At 38.0% G+C, this 19847-nt stretch overlaps 1 protein-coding gene across 14 annotated transcripts in view; it reads left to right on the top strand.

Moving 5' to 3' along the window:
- The window catches only part of DNAJB6 (DnaJ heat shock protein family (Hsp40) member B6), a 58644-nt gene that overhangs the window by 7092 nt on the left and 31705 nt on the right, over positions 1–19847 (top strand). For all 14 annotated transcript variants that reach the window (XM_086865144.1, XM_086865120.1, XM_086865206.1 and 11 more), the window contains 6 exons: positions 2031–2139; positions 2847–2956; positions 5638–5697; positions 6051–6161; positions 17844–17978; positions 18796–18940. In XM_086865144.1, coding sequence (XP_086721270.1) covers positions 2075–2139; positions 2847–2956; positions 5638–5697; positions 6051–6161; positions 17844–17978; positions 18796–18940 — 626 coding nt within the window. In that variant the 5' untranslated portion in view covers positions 2031–2074. The remainder of the gene's footprint in view (positions 1–2030; positions 2140–2846; positions 2957–5637; positions 5698–6050; positions 6162–17843; positions 17979–18795; positions 18941–19847) is intronic.

The following is a 19847-nucleotide window of genomic DNA, read 5'->3' as shown; positions in this document are numbered from 1 at the left end:
TGTCCTGCTCTTGCTGTTTGCTTACTAGTTTTAGGCTGATACCTCTTGTTAGAAGGGACTATGACCTCCAGCCTTAAGCTTTACTCATACTGGATTCCTGCTTTCTGATTTCTTTTTGTAAACAGTACCTTCCATATATTCTATTGCTCATAAGGGTGGCTATGGGATTTGATAACATACTTAACCCATACTGACTTTGCTCCTCACATCTGTGTTCACAGAGCCGTTCTAATTGTTGTGTGGGAAACAGCAAAACTAGAGAGGGCATCTGATAGCAAATATCCTGGGATATTTTTGGTAATCTGTATGTGTACATACTGAACCCTGCCATTAGTGTATTATTACTGGCATTCTTAATGTTAATTTTGATCCACATCTCCCAGCTTCCTTTGGTGTTGGTCACAGTATTAACTATACCCTTACGGTTTTTTTGATGTACAGATTTCTTCAAAGGGCTATTTACTTGCTACAGTTTAATTTTGTGTTTGTGGGACTGTGTGGTTAAGTAGATTGCTAAAACCACCCAAGTTTTAAACACGTGGGTCCTCCAATACGTTTGCTTCTGTATGTAGTTTGGAGGGGGAAGGAAGCATGCCAGGGTATCACTTAAACTGGTTTTGCCATTTGAGGAAATGTATGTATGTAACCACAATCCATAATTAAAGTTAATTAAGCTTTAACCTACAGCAAGAACATATTTTGAAGATGTACCAATTTATTTTAAAAGGAAGTCTTTTTTTCAATGTTTATATCCCAGGATGTTGAAAGATACATGCAGAAGTACAATAAATTAATTTCAGAATATTTAACTAGGCTACATCATACTTGGTTCTTCCCGCATTTATGGGAAAGAAAAGGAAACTGAGACTTTGCCTAGGCTAAAATGAAAAACACTGAATGACTTGAGGGGGGGCAGGATATTTCAATGAATTTTTGTTCTTGCTGCATGAGATAAGAATATGTGACTAATACATTGCTGTATTGTTATGTTCTGAGTGTATTTAGGTGACTTTCCCTGCAACAAGTTGATAAGTACTGGAAAAAGTCACTTGTTGAAAAGTTTCCTTGTTCATTAAACTTGAAACAAACCAGCAGTGGTAGGATGGAAAGGAGGTTGGAAATTTTGCCAGAGTGGAGACTTTTTACAGTAGTGGAGGGAAAGGCAGCATTGCATGAAGACACAAAACATTTCTTGAAACTTTTTAGAAAGGTACTTTCATCTTAGTGGTCATTTAGTTCGAGTAGGGGGTCAGTGTAACTGTACCTTGTAATTATTCTCTAATGTTGACAAGAAATGGTCAGTATTCAAATTGCTTTTTCAACTTCTAGGTTTCCCAGGACTCTTTCATACTAACAAACACTAGGTGCCTCTGCACTTGAGTTGGTTGGTTACCTTGCAGTTGGAGCTAGCTTGCCTAGTTATGTTCTTCTCTTGGTAAACATAAAGGAGGCAAATGGTATTCAGTAGCTTTGGCAACATGCACATTTTTTGTCAAAGTCTGAGTGCAAAAAAGGTTTATTGGACTCAGTAAGGTTGAGTTTTAAATTTGCAAGACTTGCACATGCGTTGCTTTTCTGAAGGGAGCATCTCAGTGTAAGTAACGTACTGAAGAACAGATGTGAAAGATGGGTCCCTTTGTTTATGCCCATTTGTGCTTAAGATGTGACAGGCTATAGATAACAGGTGAACTTTTGCATTGAGTTACTAGTATCTACATCAAAACTGATCCAGATACACTTATTAAAATACTGATTGAATTTAGCTTATCAGTATAATCTGTTTCAGGAACTGCTGTACATCTATGTGTTTGTGTACTGTGTTTCAGTGGGATTAAAGAACATACAAATCTGAATTAAAGTAATTGTTTGATCTCTTGACATAAAGTGGTTTTATTTTTTTGGGGTTTGGAACATTTGAACTTTGTCTTTCTTTGATCAGGTTTGGTATAAGGCAATACCAGGCTGTTACTTGACTTTTATGAAGTAACAATAGCTGGACAAGCTTCATTTACAAGTTGTTGCTGTTGCAGGACTTGAAAGACTTGGCTGCTGTTACCAAGACAACTCCTGAAACATGGTGGATTACTATGAAGTTCTGGGAGTGCAGAAACATGCCTCAGCAGAGGATATCAAAAAAGCGTGAGTGTCACTGGTGTAGATGTTACGGATTTTAAGGGACAGATATAATTACATGGTTTCTGGATTCACACTTTGTTCCCACGTTCTTTTGCAAATTCCTGCATGCTACTTTATCAACTCAAATGGTTGAACTGTGATCTTGGATGACTGCAAAACACCTCAACCTAAATGCAGGCTTAGCTTTCCCCCTCTAAGTAAGAAGTGATGAACACTTTGCCTAAAATGTTTCATTTGAGGATAGGAATTGTGTGCAGGTGTAGCTGTCAAGGCATTGATGTGTTAGGATGTCACAGTCAGTGTATTCTTGGAGCTTTATCAACTTCTGGCATACCAGATCGTTCTTGATACTTCCCTTGGTTGGTTGTAGTACTGAATAATTGTAGAGCTCTATGGAGAAGCCCACAGCAGAGATATTTTGGAATGTTGTGCTTAGGTCTTGCTGATGTTCATCATCAGAAATGCACAGGAGTAAGTAAATTCAGAGTAAATAAAGAACCCCAAACCTACTTTCTAATTTAAAACACGAGTAGGTTCTTGGTGTACCTGCAGGATCTGTTGATCCTGACATCTAGATGCAAGATACAAAGCATCAGGAATTTCTTACTTCAATCCCTGACAACCTGTTGAACCTGACAATATTGTGTTTATCTGTATAGCATATCCCATTATTTCAGAGTAAAATACCCTTTTTATTTCCTTCTATTCAGGTACCGTAAATTGGCACTAAAGTGGCACCCCGATAAAAATCCAGACAATAAAGATGAGGCGGAACGGCAATTTAAGCAAGTAGCTGAGGCCTATGAAGTCTTATCAGATGGTAGGTATTTTAAAAGGACTCTTGAACTGCCTGCATCTGTTCTGGGGATCAGAGTGAAAACGTTGATCAATGGTGCTTTGAAGGGATATTGTAATTTTGGTTCACCATCCAATTTGACTACTTCTTTTCAAAAGAAAGCTGCAAGCTTCTTTCTCTAAGACAGAAAAATCAGAAATTTTGAAACAAAATTTCAGGATTTCCCTAGATATGTAACCAAACTACTAGAATCTGAAAATCAGTGTCTGCCAAAAATTTCTGTAGAAATTTCTGTGATTCCCAAGATAAAATTAATCTTAGCAGGTGTGGCCAGTGTTACGATCAGTATAGGGGTATTGTGTTTATGCTTTAAAGTCAGGCTGGACCAGCTCTGAAGTATCCACCGTTGGGCCTATAGCTTCTAGTTTTTGTTACAGTCAACTACTCGTGACAAAGCCCAAGCATACTGTAAACCTTGCTGAAAATTTGAATTGCCTTTGAGCGAGTTCTGTAAATTCAGTCAGCTGTGACACTAAAGATAGTGTTTATTTTGAATTATTCTGAAAGAGGTGTTTAACCTGACCCATGCAGTGTAGGAATGCATTTTACAGTTCACCCATGTCTTCTTGCTTGAAGAGTATCATTAACTTTTGCCAATGTTCTGACAAAAGCAGCCTGAATCATAACAAAGCGATTTAAGCTACTTTGATTATTTTCCTCTGTAATTGACTGCAGCTGTCTATATGCTATTTCTGAAGTGTCCTTGATTTCACCTGAGACAGTGAGCATGGGAAAGCTATATTTAAAGCACTAGCAGCATCTAGATTACCTCTCAGAGTTCAGCCTGATTTAGTGAGCTGCAGTCCTGTACACTGTGTTTCTTTGCTTGGTTTTGATACTTAATTGACAGGGGAGAAAAGGAACTTAATTTATCATTAGTTCATTGTAATGCTTACCTTCTAGAGTACTTTATCCTTCTTAAGCTAATTTTTTTGAGCAGGATAAAAATAGGATACTGGTCTGGTTGTTATATGGATCTCTAAGTTCTTTGGAAACAGTACACGGCTAGAATTTTAGAATATCTTCTAAAAGGGCTGCCAGGTTCTAGGTCTAGGCCAAATACTAAGTTACTAGTGTCTTAACAGTTGTTTGTGCAGCAGGGATACCAGAATCATGAGCCCAGTGGTTAAGAGGCAGTCAAATATTCTGCAAACTTAATGAAATTTTCTGACACCATTACAGGCTTGAATGGTGACAGATTTTTGGCAGAAAAGTAGTTTTGTAAGGGATTACATAAGCAAAGAACACTGAAATTGGGTGATCATTGAACACACTTCCCGTGTGGGAAACCTTGTGATTTCAAAAATGGGACATTTTTCTAGATGAATTTTGGTTTTTGTGAGCCTGCAAGGCATCTTTGCTGTTTCCTGCCCATGACAGTTTATCTGCTTTCTTGCTTCTTCATAATTTGATGAGTAGGTTAACTCCTTTCTTTAAAAACTGGTTTCTAGAAAGTCAGTACAGATAATGTATCAATCTTGGGGGATTTGTCCACTTGTGAACCTATTGCAAGCTCCTATTATTTGAGATGATAACTATTATATGAAATTTTACTTCCTGTTATTCAGAAGTATTTTAATTTCCAGCATCTCTTTGATGTAACTGCATGTTTTTTTCAGTGATAATCTTTAAATTTTAAAAACATCTTTCACTGAAGAGATTCCATGGGAAAAGCATGATAATATTAAGAGACTAAAATCAATAACCTGATTGGTTTTTGACTAATACTTCCACACCTTTTGCACCTTTGCAAGCAAAGTGAGCTGTCTATCTGCCTCTTCAAGGTCTTCAGGTTCCTTTCAGTACTGAAGTGCCATCTGATCTTGTGCAGTAATGTAGACTTCATTTTTCTCTGCTTTCTCATGAATACTGTAAGGCTGGTCTGCAGTGAAATTAGCAGTCATTCCATGCCTTCTAAAATAATAGAGAGCAAGCAGTTTGAGTCACATCCTTCCGTGGCATTTTGGAGCATCACTTCATTCTCCATTATTAAGTTAGAAGAAGAGATTATAATTAATTTTAGGGGTTTTGCAGTTATTCATGTAAACACTAGTCTTCTGTTCTCATAACTCTCCCACAATGGGCTTGGTTTTGTGCAATAAAAGGAAAAGAGGCAATGGCCAAGGTTTGCAAGTGGGATAGAAGGAAGGGAATGCTTGAGCAGTGGAACTGTTCTCTGGAGAGCCTGTCGAACCTTGCCTCAGAAGTTGATGCGATTGCAGCTTTATTCAGGCAAGATGTGACCAGCTCCACAATTAGGCTTGTGTGGAGGAGCAGGTTGAAGTCCAGAGGTCTTTCACAGCCTTAAAGCTTTTCATGGTAACTGTCCAAAGAAGAAAACTGCCATATTCTTCCTAAAGGCAAACTTTGATGTGAAATTTGTCCTTAAACCGAACTTTTTCTCACACATCAGGACCAGACCGTGTACAACTTAATGGTAGTGTTTTAAGTTCAGTAACTGTCCTTTCTGAACTAAACTGCTTTGGCAGTCCTTGTTAAAGATGTTCAGCAGTTACGTGCCAGAACTTCCTGAAACTAGCTTCGAGAAGATGATTAACTGAGAATACCTTTCAGAATACTGAAATTATTTTTTCACCAAACCAGCAAACTTGTTTACTTAAATAATGTACAACTTTTCCTTTCAGCTAAAAAACGTGACATCTATGACAGATATGGAAAAGAAGGCCTAATAAATGGAGGTGGAGGTATGTTGACAACCAGCAGTTCTTTGCCTTCTCTGTTTTCTGTAGCTTTCTTTTCAAGACAGGACTCTGGAAATGCTTGTACTAAGGCCTAAAATTCAGTCTTTTGAAAATTGAGATCACAATTTTTTTACAGTTCTTCTAGTTATTACAAAAAGTTACTGTTATCTGAAAACAGAGAAACTGATTTAAAAAGTAGTGAAGTAATGTGTGTATTTAGGTTGAATGATATCTGAAAGAGAAATTTTGAAAATAATTTAAATTTTTAGATGATTCAAATACCTTATAGGCCTAAACTTTCTTATTAGTAAGAATATGTGAAGGTAACCAAAATTTAACGTTTTGTTTTGTTTTAGGTGGAAATCATCACGATAATCCATTTGATTTTGGATTTACATTCCGCAACCCAGATGATGTCTTCAGGGAGTTTTTTGGCGGACGGGACCCCTTTTCATTTGACTTCTTTGGTAAGTGATCCCCTGGTTTCTAGTTCTGTGTATCCAAAGTTTGGTTAAAACTTTACTTGTACAAAACAAACATAGCTAGTGTACTTGTATTAGAATTAGTTCTGAAAATGAGGCAAACAACTGGTATTTTGCATGATATTTGAAATCTTTGTTTCATACCTGCTTCTTGATTAGTTTTATAGTACAGAACAGAGATGGCTTGCCAATTCATGTTTTGTTGGAAGGCCTGGTTTGCCAAACCATCAAATGATATCTTCAGTGTCTCTAAGTAGAAGTAATGTTCAACAGAAAAAATACATACTAGAATTTCCTCTTGAGAATTTGAGCAGGCTAACTAAGTCCGTTTGATTTCTCTTTTTTGATCTGTAAATAAATTAAAAAATAAAACTTTGAGAGCTTCTGAATGGGACAGCTTAACTGTAACTGTTAACACCATAACTCTCAGTGTGAACTTGCATGTGAACTTATATCCTAGAAGGACTGATTTTCTTCTATCAGAATAGGAGCAGTTGCATACGTAATCTAAACATTCTCCCAAATTCATGTCACTTGTTTGCTTGGGCTGTAGAGCTCATAGAGATTCAGATAAAATAGTTCTTGAGGCCCGAATTCTTCATGTATGAAGCATTCATTAAAGGAAGCAATATGTGATAAAAAAATTGTCAAAGTAATATTTTTACCCTCATGCTGAAGGTCTTCTGGCTTGTGACATTGCTTGCTCTAGTGAAGGTCTTTTCAGGGGTGCTGGGATTCTTATGCAATCTCTCTGTGTACGTTCAACTCAGCAAAATGCTGGCCTATAAAGCAGAACAGATCCTGTGTTCAGTATTTACTGTGAAAAGGTTTCATACTGAAAGCTGCAAGAAATGTACTTGAAAAAGCAAGCTTCCTTTCTGTTCAGTATGTAGATATAGATTTATCTCTGTAATAATGTTTGTAAATGTTTTAATATTTTTAAAAGTAATTTATTATCTTTGGCAACATTATGGGGTAATTCAGCTCAGCTTTTAATTATATCTTTATATATAATCGTTTGCTATTTCAGGATCATCAGCTGTTAGATGACTAATGAAGGATTAGAAAAGAGGTTGAAGGGCTAGAGGTTGAATGCAGTAGAATGCTAGTTGGTGAATTAGATAAGTAGCTAGAGGAAAAGTCTGGTAGAAGATAGGCAGCTGAACTGGGCAATTTTATCTAGTGTGAAATCAGCTGAAAGTAGGAAAGGGAAGATTGGAGGAAGCATCTAGCAAAATACTGATGAGTGAAATGGGTGGGTATGGATGCTGAAAGCATGCAGGGAACACAGAGCCTGTGTGAAACTAAGTCACACAAGGTTCTCACTCTGGCCTGAGAAAGCATTAGAAGGAATCCAGACAGTCCTTAGAGAAGGACAACGACTTTTGCAGGTGTTGTTTGGATCCTTGTTGTTTACTTGCAAGAAACAGTCAAAGGGTGTAGTTCCTATTTGTCCAATAATAGTGATGTGTTGGTTTAATGACCAATGAGAGTTTTAATTCTCTGAACTGTCTATAAAAGAAGATCTGGAATAATAAAACTTGCTCTCTTGGGCAACCCAGCTAAGAGAGTGTGTGTCGTACTTTGCCGTTCCTAATAGAGTGCGACGGGTGGGCTCTGAACTGGGTAGATGCAACTTCTTCACTGTATGCAGTAAAATAAGAATCTTAGGAAGTACTAGAAAAAAATTTCAGTTCAGATGAGTGATCTCAGTACTTGTTGGGACACATCTGGAGTACTGGGTCCACTTCTGGGCTCCACAGTAAAAGAAACAGAGCTACTGGACAGAGTCCAGTGAAAGGCCACTAAGATAATTAATTATAAGAGCTTCTCTCACATGAAGAACAGGTTGAGAGATTTGCTGGAATTGTTCAGTATAGATAAAGTTCAGGGTAGGAGTCTCATCAGTGCGTTGGGAAGGGAGAGGAGAGATCAGAGGCAATGACCACAAATGGAAGCACAGGAGTCTGCCTGATCATAAGGTAGCACAGCTGTACTGTGAGGGCAACAGTGCTGGAGAAGGTTGTCGAGAGAGGTTGTGGAATCTCCATGTTTAGAGATAGCCAGAAGGCATCTGGAGTGGTTCTGGAAGTCCCACTCCAGTTGATCCTGTTTGAGCAGGGGATTGGACCGGATGAACTCTAGAGATCCCTGTCAAACTCAGTTGTTTTATGATTGTGTGATAGAAAACCTGGAAAAATCTGAGCAAGATGTTGAGTAGGAAGCTAGTGTGAAGATGGGAGAGAGCGTTAAGTTCTTTTGTTTATCTTTGATTGAAAATCTATTAAACAAAATAGTTGGTTCTCAATCAAATATCTTTATCACAAATTGTATACTTGAAATGTTCTAGCTGCTAGTGGGAGACTGACATTGACTCTGTTTGATTTTGATTGTACTTACTTCATCAATACTGGGAGCAGACTTAACTTGCTGTCTCTGAAAATGTCAGTATTCATGATTAACCTTAAAGCCACAAAGTTTAGTTCTGCTGTTAAATAAATGATAGTCTTAAAGAAAACTGAGGCCCTGCCCTTTGGGTTCCTTAGAAGTAAGGTTGCACAGTGCACAGAGCTATCCAGCTTATCAAATGGAGGTACCACTGCTGCCAGTGTTTCCATGGGATACTGCAGCTGCCATAGCCCCTCCTGTAGAGGCAGTGATCCATCTTGCCTTGGGGCACCAGTGGACTTAACAACATACCTCTGCACTAATGACCTAGAGAGACATTCTCCCTCTGCTTAACACCCAGTTTTGTTTATTTACTCAAAAGCAGATTATCTACTTCATGCACTGATTGCTGCCTTTGTCAGCTTGAAGTTAAGAGTATTGAGCACAGGCTCTACTTCTTCCCAAGGTTCTGGCAGTGTCAGCAGTGTTACGTGCATGCCAGTTAATGAAAACTAATAGTTCCTATGCTGCCTCTCTACTTTGTGGATAGTTGCAGTGTCAGTGACCAGAGGCCTAAAACCTGCAGTTAAGCTTTGGATTTGAGCACAAGTTCTTGAGTTTTTTCTAGTCAGAAGGTTTCAGAGTAAACACTTTTTTTTTTTTTCTGTTTTTCTTTAAGATGTTTAAGACATTCTTTCATGGGTAATTGTGACTCCAAACTATTTTTTTTCACAAATTCCTGTAAAAAGTATTTGAATTGATCTTTGCTCATACATGAATATTTCAAGATAGTACAACATAAAAATACATGTGCTTTCAGCTGAATGTAATGCATTTTATCATTCCTAAAGCGGGCAGTAGAATTGCGTGTATAGCATGCACATTTCTGTTGCAGCCCTTGTAGGTTCTGCTATGTTGAAACACTAGTGGAACAGTTCTGTCCTGAATAATAAGAGAATTTATCTTCTAAAATGGCAGTGTTTTCAACTTGTTGCTGAGTTTTCTGTGGAACTAGTAACTTCTTAAGGAGCTACTCAAGTTGTAATTGATATTTTAAGCCAACTAAGGACTGAGGTCATGTTTTCTAAAAATGTGCGCTGGTAGAATCAAAGATGAAATTGAATAAATACTTTAAAACATTGGTACTTTTTATACAGTTTGAAGTGGCACGTAGTGAAGCCCACAGAATGCAGGTGGGACTCTATACCCTGATTGTCATTGAGTATGTGAAGAGCAGCATTCATATGCATAATTCCTGTAAATTTATGGATGTGAAGAATTTTTGAAATTGTGCTATGAATTGAGTCTGTTCAACTCTACTGAGCTATACTGCACTGCTCTTGCAGTTACAGAAAGTTTTCTTTATAAACAGAGGCATCTTAATTCATCCGTAGAAAAGAGGAGAATGTATTAAGACTTCTGTGGCTGTTTTAAAATGATGAGTGCTTTCAGACTTCAAATGAAAATCTGTAATACTGTTGGAAACAGCTCTGAGCACTTCCAAATGGAGCAGAGTTAATGTTATGTGCTGTGTGTTGCACTGGAGACAGTCACAGTTTCTTTTCACTGTTTTTTTAAGGAAAATTCTTTGTAAAACTAGGGGTGCATGAAGGCAAGTACTTTTTAGAACTTGATCTGATATTATGACAAATGCTTGACTCTTACTCTGGGATTTGTGAGCTTGCTTTTTGTTAAATGCATGGTTACAGCAGAGTGTATATTCCTGGTGAGCTCTCCTAGGGGTAGGTTTTAGCCTCTAACATACAGATGAATGGTGATCCTTGTGACAGGAAGAGAAGCTGGTGCTTCCTATGCAGCACTACAGTTTGCATTGCAAAGTACTGCCTTGTTAAAGCAGTGTCTGGTGATCTGGTGTTCAGCCTGTCCCATGGCTCTCTGACCATTCTTTGACATTGGAACTCACTGTTTACTCTTAATGTAGGCATTGGTTTCTGTCCTGGGTTGATTGATACATGTCAGTATACTTAAACTTTCATACTTCAGCTATATCCTACTCCATTTATATGTAGTGCTTGCCTTGATTTGGTTTGAGTTCCTTGTTGTGTTTTATTTGTATTTTACTTGTAAACTTTTCAAGAACCTCTTCTGTACTTTAACGGGAGGGAAGGATCCCAGTGTTACCACTGGTAATGGAGGTGTGTTGATTAAAGACTGCTGTTTCACACTGAGGAACAGAAATTGATGTGCTTTGGTGTCGGCTGGGCTGTGTTTCTGGGCTGTTAAAGAATTTATTTGGTTTTGGTTTAGAGGCTTTTCAGATTTTCACTTCAAGAGTGGGTTTTATGTTGGAAGGTAGTGAGGAGTTACTCTGAAAGATGGAGTTGGTGTAACAAGATCATAACATTACCCAACAGAAACTCTTTAAGGAGTTAATTGTTTGGTTTTTTTTCTAGACTTGACTTCATGCACACTTCAAACCATGTCAGCTCTCTCTAGATGTATCAATGATGCTCAAGTAACTTGTGTATGGGCTAGGAAATGCAACTCAGGGCCTACAGCAAACCAATATCCTCCTGCAGCAGTATCTAAAAGCTTGACAGGATGATTTAGGGCATTTCACAATGCTTCCAGTGCCTGTGTGTGTAGTTTAATGAATCCCACACGGAACCAGGCTTTTCTCCCTGGTAGAATGTGTTACTAATGTGACACGATAAATTGCTCCTGGTGGATGCCCCCTCTAGACTTTGGTGTCCCGAGAGACATCTCTTTGTGGGATCTCTTTAAACAATGGTTATCGTCTTGACAGTTTTGCTGTGGTTCCTAAACATTCTATTTTTCTCAGTGTACATTTGGAGATGGTAATGTATAAATGTCTTAAATGTTTCTTTACACCGTGAAGTAGAATTCATGATGTACTTTCACCTAATGCATATAAACCCATAGGGATTCTGTGGAGTTTTCCTTTGAGAATTCTGGTTACCTTGTTTATGTGATACTTCAAAATCAATACTTTTGGAAATGAAAGGTACAATGAAACTTAACATCTTTTTACAGTTAGTTAGATACAAATATTTGTCACAGAGAATGTCAGCTAGCTAGTTACCTTGTAGGTAGTTTGGTTCCATCAAAGGTTAGAATTACTTCAGATTGACTACTGTAATATTGATTACATAAAAAGAAGCAGGACTGTTCTGGAAAAGTCCAGTGAGTTACTTTTAGTATCCAGGCAAGAGTCTTAACCTGACAAGGGAGGGGAAATTTTATGTGCAGTGATCGTTGCAAACTCTACATGATACATATTTTAGGATGTTTTTCAGGAATGGGACAGCTTCATCAAACTGTTTGTCTCAAGGATAGAAAGTTGTCTTGCTGTTGCAAAAGATTCACATAAGAATCAGATCATGGTTTTAATTCACATACTGTCCCATTTCTGATAATTGGTTGTTTAAATGTTCTAATGCAAAATGCATTTGTTAGTAAAATAGGTTATTAAAACTAATAATGGAGGTGGCTTTCAGTTAAAGTTGTCTTAAACAGCAGTGCTTTTTTTGATAATTATTCTTTTTGTTGACGTAAATTTGCTGCTTTTGGTCCAATTTATGAAGTGCTCACAGATTTGTGTGTGCATTCATTGCTTTGGTATGAATGTGCAGTTTTATTTCATAACCATCAGTCTTAGATCATAATTATCCACTGAATGATCCAAATCTCCCTATGAATTTTTCAGAAATAACTTGATAGGTTGAGGAGGGTTTTTGAAACACGGGAATTGTCTTACCCAGACAGCATTATCAGAGAGGAGAAGGTAGTGCTGTGGCTCCTTGGCCAAACTAATAAGAATCCCTGCTGAAGGAAGGAGGCCTTGCTTCAAATTCACATGTCTATCTTAAAAATTTAATCATTTTCTAATGTCCCATTAGATAGACTGAGAAACTTTTTGATAGCATACCAGCAAAAGTTTGTCTTGGGAATACCAGTCTAATTGAGGATGTTAGTCCCCAAGACAATGTTTTGATTTGGTTTTCTTGGACAGGTAGCTGGTTAAATTGGTCAGAGCAAAAATGCTGAACATTGCCTAAGGAGTGCAGGTCATATAGAGGTAATGAAAATTTCCTCCATTTTTAAGGTGTGCCTGAACATTTGAGCATTCATTTGATAAGTATGAAATGCTGATTACTGTACTCCAACATCTCTGTAATTACCATATAGATGTCATGCAAAGGTGATGTTTTAGGTCTCCTTTCCTAGAAAATAACAAATCCCAAGATCTCTGCTGTGTATCATTAGAAGGACTTCCAAATGCTTCTTCTGGTAATTTATTAAATGAGTGGGGCAAACAGATCTTTTTGATGTATAATTTATGAAAGTGAGCAATTACAAAGACCGTGCTGTAACATTAGGCTGGTGAGGCAACAGTGCTTTCCACACCATCTTAGTGTCTCCCCTCAGTAAGGGGCATCATCAGTGTGCTTACTTTCTAAGGAAGAAAATATTTACATGGAAAAGTGCTTACAGGTTTCTGTGGCCCCTCCAGTTCTGACAGTATGTTTTTTTAGTGCCTGAATGCTCTCCAGAGCTGTAGCATGAGGTTCTGTGTGTGTTTACTGCAAAAACATCTACTTTTTTCAGACAAGAATACAAGGTATAAAACACCTACTCGAAGAATTCTGTTGTATTGTAGGTATTGTATCTGTAGCCCTTTGCATAAACGCATTATTCAGACCTACATTTGAGACTCTCTTCTGGCAGGACGTATAAAGTCATTACAGGATGCTTTTGATATAAAGAGAGGATGGGACAGGCAGCCCTTGCTTACTGCAGCAATGCTTGATGCCATTGTGTTTGGCTGTGCCCTTCCATGGTGGCTGCACAGTGTCCTTTATCCTTTCTCCCTAATCCTGTGTTGCAGGGAGTGCCACCCTCCTGCATCTGCAATAGGAGCACTTGGCTCAGGTGCTGTGTTTTGACAGAGGCAGTAGTGAGGCTCTGGTGGCAGAACATAAAGGAAAGAAGGTCCACTGATTGGGGAGATGGTTCAGTGAGTGGGGCCTGAGCAGTGGCCCTACTGGGGCAGGGTAATTCCCTTTGCACACTGTCCCAAAAAGATTACCAACATCTGATTGTGACAGTACATGCACTGGAGAGCATTTGCTGACAGCTCACCTTTTATCTCAACACCTTTGATTCGTGGAGGTGAATGATGGCACTGCAGTGGAATGTGGTCAGCAATAGCATCCCTTTGTGACTGAAAGAATCTTCCTGACCTGCCTTTGTCCCTTGGGCACTTCTGCTCCTGCCTGCCTTGTAGCCAGCACAGTTGCTTTTATAGCCAGACTGTGAACTCTAGCAAAGAATTGATGTGGCTGAACTTGCTGTCATCTGGAGTTGCTCTTTTCAGCATTTCAGTTCCTGATCGAGTTCCCCAAGCAACAGCCAGGATACAGGGGTCTTGGTAGAGGTGACTGCCATCAGAAAGATAGCATAGTGACTGCCATAGGAAATGTGATGCTTGTAGTTTATCATGTATTGTAATTTCAGCTAATGTCTTAGATTGCTATAATGAATTTTGAGTTTTAACTGCATTGTGGTCTGCTTCAAATTGTAGGGTTTGCCTCCTTTCCTCCCTTCCCCTGTTGTACGGTGCTTTCCTGCCCATGTTTTTCCCGAAACACCAGTTGTTCCAGTGCTGAAAGAGATTATTAGCTCATGGTGCAACAGAAAGTAACAACTCAGTGTTTTCTTTTGGATCAGTGAATTAGTGCAACTTGTTTGGTTCCATGATCACAAGGCAGGAAAGGAAAACAATCACATCTTTTAAGCAGTATTCTGCCATGAGCTGAAAGGGAAAAAATCCTGTTTCTGTGTTACAGCTGGGGGCTCCTCAGAGTGGAGAGATCATGACCTGCCTTATTTTGAGCTGCAGTGAGATATTTATTACAGTAGTTGTTATTTGACCTGTTTAGAGGTGAAATTCTTTTCCTGTGGTTACAGAAAAGCAAGATAATACTCCATGGTTTGCAGGTAGCAGGTTTAATGTTTAACCCAGAGGAACAAGATAGTTGTTGCACTTGAATTAGCAATGATTTTTCTAAAGAAAGTAAATTTTCCTGGAAACATTACCTCCAATACAATTACTTCCAGACAGGTTTGTTAGTATACAATCTTTTGTATTGCTGGGGGTTTTCTGTTCCAATCTCTACATTAACTTTTTGGCTTCTAGATCTTCAGTCTTCCTACCTAGTAATGGCAAGAGGCCTGAAGTCCTTCATTTTGCCTGGTGTTTTGGTAATGGGCTACCATGAGTTCTTTGCTTAAGCATTTGCCTTTTTCCAAAATGTTTTCTGTCATCTGCTGTTGTTGATAGATAAGAAGTCTTTCTCACTGGCATTCTGTATTAGAAGTGTACTTCAACATTTTTATTGAAACTGAATCTAATACTCTGTCCTCCCATAAGCTTCTGGTAATACCTAGATTATTATATGCTGAATTTATCTCCAACAAGTAGTTAATAATACTCTTTAAGTATCACTGGTTTAGCATTTTGATTTTGTGAATCTTGGAAGTTATATTTATGTATTTATTTTCACCTTTTTAGATTAGAAACGGCTTTTTTTTTTTTTTTGTATTTTTATTTTCTTTTTGCTGCTTAGGATTCTTAATCTTACATGCTGCTCACAAAATGGACTGGAATTAACAAAATGACTGTAATAAGAGGAGTAATTAAGAAAAAACTCCAACACCTTGCATTTGAACTGTTTGGAAAAGGCCTTTTTTGTGCAAAGGTTATCAGGGATGCAAAGGTTCTGCTAAAATAGACGTACAGGGCTGAAATGTTATTATTTTGCTGATTAATCATCCTGACTTAGGAAGTAAAAACATAAACAGGGTCTGAGTAGCTGTGAGGTTGTATTAATGTGTATTTGTTGCTAGAAACAGCAAATGATAGTGCAGCAGCCTTCTGCTGCTTTCTCTCAATGTGTTTGATACTTTTTTTCTTCTGCCTGCTGTACTTGGCTGTCAAAATCATAAAGGAATAGTTTCTCTGACAAGTCCTGCCCCTTCTCCTGTCTCGGCATAATCCATCTTGCTGAGCATTCTGCAGTGCACTGCGCAAGAGTGGTTGGTCTGTCTCACTTGAGCGAATTACAGGAGGAGCACTGGAGGATGTTCCCAGGGCTGCTGACAGCAGTCACCTGACGTTTGAACACGTGCTGATACCAAGTGCTGACATCTTCCTTTGCTGTGCGGGCTGATAAGGCATGGCCAAGTCTTGGTTAGGCTTTGGTGTGGCAGTAATCCACTGAGAAGCTGGGTTGATATCAGGGATCTTTAGGAGAGTCCGTGATCTTCCCTTAAATAACTTTGTTTCTGCAGCTGTTGTGCCGGGGAGGAGAGATTCACTTGCAGAATAGGCTGATACACGGTGGGAGATTAAAAACTCAGAGCTTATATGACAGCTTGTTTTGTTTTTATTCCAACTCCAGGTAACGAGAAAATTTGGATTATAAATAGAAAGCTTAACAGTGGGAGTAATATACTATAGATCGCTTGTACACGTGAATGAGTGACCTTCATAACTAACCTATGAGTCATTCCTGTGAGAATAAATTGGACTACAAAACAATTAACTGCAGTGGTTGTGCTTGCTGGTTGATATGCTCGACTGACAAAACTGGCCTTTTTAAAAAATGGACATAGTGCTTGTTTTGGAAATTATAATAATTCCCATATTTCCACGCTCAAGTGTTGGTTAACTTCTATAAAGGTACTAACAGGTCATCTTTAAATTGGGAAAAACTTGCTTTACTTGGGAAAAAAATAGGTTACAAAAAGTGTCTGAGGCAGGAAAAAATCTTGCTTGCCAGTGCATTTAGGATAAAGGTTTGGTCCTGTGTTGTTTTAATAACTATGGATGTTAGGAGAGGGGTAGGGGTATTTTTTAGCAGCTGCCCTTGTTCAACATAAATACATTGTGACATTTCACATTTAAGTAATTGCACATAAACCAGATGGTAACTTATATATTTTTATTACCATATTGATTGCTTAATGATGCTTAATTCATATTGCATTAACTTGGTATAAATTGGATAAATTACTTATCATAAATCAGCTTGGATTTTTGTGGAGGTACCAGAAGTGCATTCCGATACAAATACTGCATTTCTGATCTTCTCTTTGTCAGTTGTAGTTCTGAACAGTCAGGCAGTCACAAGTCTCTCCTTGCTTTCATCCCTGTATTGCTGCTATCACCAGGTTCTGCATTTTTCTTTAAAAGCTTATTCTGAGCTTTCAGTACTGAGTCTCTGTGTGCAAGACTTGGTGAAGTCATTTGTGTTCTCAATAACACTCATTCTGGGAGAATTGCGATTGATGAAGAGAGTGGTTGTAGTTCCTAAACTTTTCTGGTTTTAATCCAAGTATTATGTTTATTGACTTTCTGGTTTATGATTGCAGATTTTTTTCTGTTGTTCTTTGTCTCAAGAGAATTAGAAAAAAGCAGTTTTCTGATAATTCTAGTAAATAAAGACTGCTTGTATAGGTGCTGGTGTTGTACCCCGTGGCCCGACACCTCCCCCATCTTATTTGTCCTTTTTGGAAAGAGACTATTGTCTTCCTGGTGGGATGGAACAATAGCTGTTCTGAATGACATAACAGTGGAACTTGAATTTGAAATAACATTTTATCCATGACCCCCTTTCTCTGTTTTTGCCCTCTTCCTCCTGCTTGGTACAGACTGAATGTCTCTCTGGGACACTGTGTGTAAACCTCCATACTTTGCTGCTAAATGTGCATCAGAATACGTGTTTGGAGTATCTAATGTGTCAGGTGCTAAATTAAACACTTGGAACACTTTAGGATTATGAGTCATCAATCCCTGGCTGCTGTTTTTAGATTTCAATAATTAATACAACCGATCTGGAAATTACTTTTCAGATCATGGTGATCCACAATAAATCTTGAATAAAAATAAGCTGGAAAGTTCAGGTACCTGTATATTGCATTATAAATAATGCAGTATTTTCCATCAGGTTTACTAGTTTTTAATGCTAAACAGATAAAATAAGGAAATCAACTATTTTTTATATATAAAATTACTTTTAGGTCCAGAAGCAAGCAGAATTTAGACCAGAAGGAGCATAGGAATTACCTTTGGGGGAGTCTTAGTTCAGTAGCCTCAAATATTTTAAAGGAAGAATCTTACCTGTTAAAGAAAAACGTTTTGTTTGGTTTTTTTTTAAGTAAAGAATCCCTAATGATCAAATACAGAATCACTCAGTAATATTAACCACTTAAATGTTGTCTTCTGTTTTGTAGAAGACCCTTTTGAGGACTTCTTTGGAGGCAGGCGGGGTCCAAGGGGAAGCAGAAACAGAGGCGGCGGAGGATCATTTTTCTCTGCCTTTGGTGGATTCCCTGCTTTTGGAAGTGGTTTCTCTCCATTTGATGCAGGTAAATATAAAAACATTTAAGAAAGAATATAGTGTGAGCTCACAAAGTATTGCAATATAATAACCTATAATAATTCTCCATTCAGGCAATTCTATGACTGATTTTCTTTTTTCCCTTTTTTTTTTTTTTTTTTTTTTTTTGAATTAAACTGTTCTCTCTAAGGTGTAAATGTAAATAAAGCCATAGTTAGAGTATTTGGTATTTCATTTCGTTTTCCAATTTCATTTGGTATATGAACTGAAAGTTCTAAGAAATAGAGCTTTCTGTTTTCTTTATTTTGGTGCTACAGTTTCTTTATGGCTTTGTTTTCAGGAGTGTGATGGCTTTTATTACAGGTCCTGAAAAACATGTGCCTAAACTCCATGGTACTACTTAGTTTGAGTGCTGGGAATCTGGATATTGGTTGGGAAGTTACTGACACAGGACTTGTTCTGCCAGCTCGGGGCATCCCAACGTCTGCACTAAAGCTGATGATCAGAGTCATTAGAGATGCTGGCTTTCCCCTGAGTGCAGAGGGTGGATAAAGGTTGAATGCCTTTTCAGGGGAGGAGTTGACAGATGGTTTTTTGGGCAGTGCTGTGCATTTGGAACTTGAACTGTGGGTCCATATGAGAGAAATGGATGGGGCTGGAGCTGTGGTTTTATTCTCATAAATAATGTTAATAATAACAGTGTAATAACTCATAAATAGTGTTAGTGCCATCTAGTCACTGATGCTGTGTGAAGCTGAGGGCTTCCTTAAAAGTAGGATGTAGTCTGAGTGGATCCCACAGTCATGTAAAATTACATTTTATTCAAATGCTTTCTTTTTCAATAGGTTTTACTTCATTTGGCTCACTGGGACATGGAGGCCTTACTTCATCATTCTCCTCTACGTCATTTGGTGGCAGTGGGATGGGAAACTTCAAATCAGTATCAACCTCAACTAAAATAGTTAATGGCAGAAAAATTACTACAAAGAGGTAAGTGATACAAATGTTTATATGAAACCATATTTATATTCATATAAATATAGTGTATCTTTACACACACACAGTGACGTGTTCTTGTTTTTTTTAACTTTTGTTACTACATTCATCATATTATTTGGATTCCTCTGAATGCTTGAAAACATTTTGAAATATTTTATTGGGTTCTCTGTCTCTTATTGGCATTGTTGAATTACTTAGTGTTGGAGCTCTTTCAGGCTTCAGAGCCTGCTGTGTAGTGCTGCACATTTTACTATGACTACTTGACTACTGTCTGCCCAGTCAGCTTGAGCTTCTGGAAGGAAAGTGTGCTTGGTGTCTACTGATTGTGAAGCTTTTAGCTGGGAATTGGGAAGAATTTTAGTTTTCCAGACATGAAAGAATTTTCCCTAGCATCTGCTTAGTGTACTTTCCTAGGCAGTGTTTGAGTGAAGTAATTTTTTTCTGTCTGTTAAGTGAAATAAGCAACTGAAGCCTGCTTTGGAGAAAAATGTGCCTGTTTGTTGGAAAGTGAATTTTCAAGTCCTGTGCACAATGTACTTTCTCTCCATTTCATGCTTGTGATGGGGAAATCATTGCATTTGGGAAACCCAAGTCTTAGTGAGTTATAGAATAACCTACATGGAATATTATAATCGATATAGGAGTACTGAACAAGTAGTTCAGTGTAATTTCATTACTTAATAAAAAAATTATGGAAAAGCAAGGGAGGATGAATTTTTGTTTGTTAACTTCTGTCCCATACCTTTAAGTGCAAGGTTCTTCTGTGAACTTCTGTGCTGGAGAGCTCCTATCATCTTGACCATTTAAAAACAGCCTCTGGATCACATGCTGGTGTGGTCATGTTATTTTTCTGTGAGTGTATTCCAGAAAAATCTGAAAACTCAAAAGCTCTTTAACA

Source organism: Cyanistes caeruleus, chromosome 1 (assembly GCF_971803275.1).
Source record: "Cyanistes caeruleus chromosome 1, bCyaCae1.hap1.1, whole genome shotgun sequence".
Classification (NCBI taxonomy): domain Eukaryota; kingdom Metazoa; phylum Chordata; class Aves; order Passeriformes; family Paridae; genus Cyanistes; species Cyanistes caeruleus.
The sequence above is the reverse complement of the archived record's forward strand: the minus strand, read 5'-3'. Positions and strand labels throughout refer to the sequence as shown.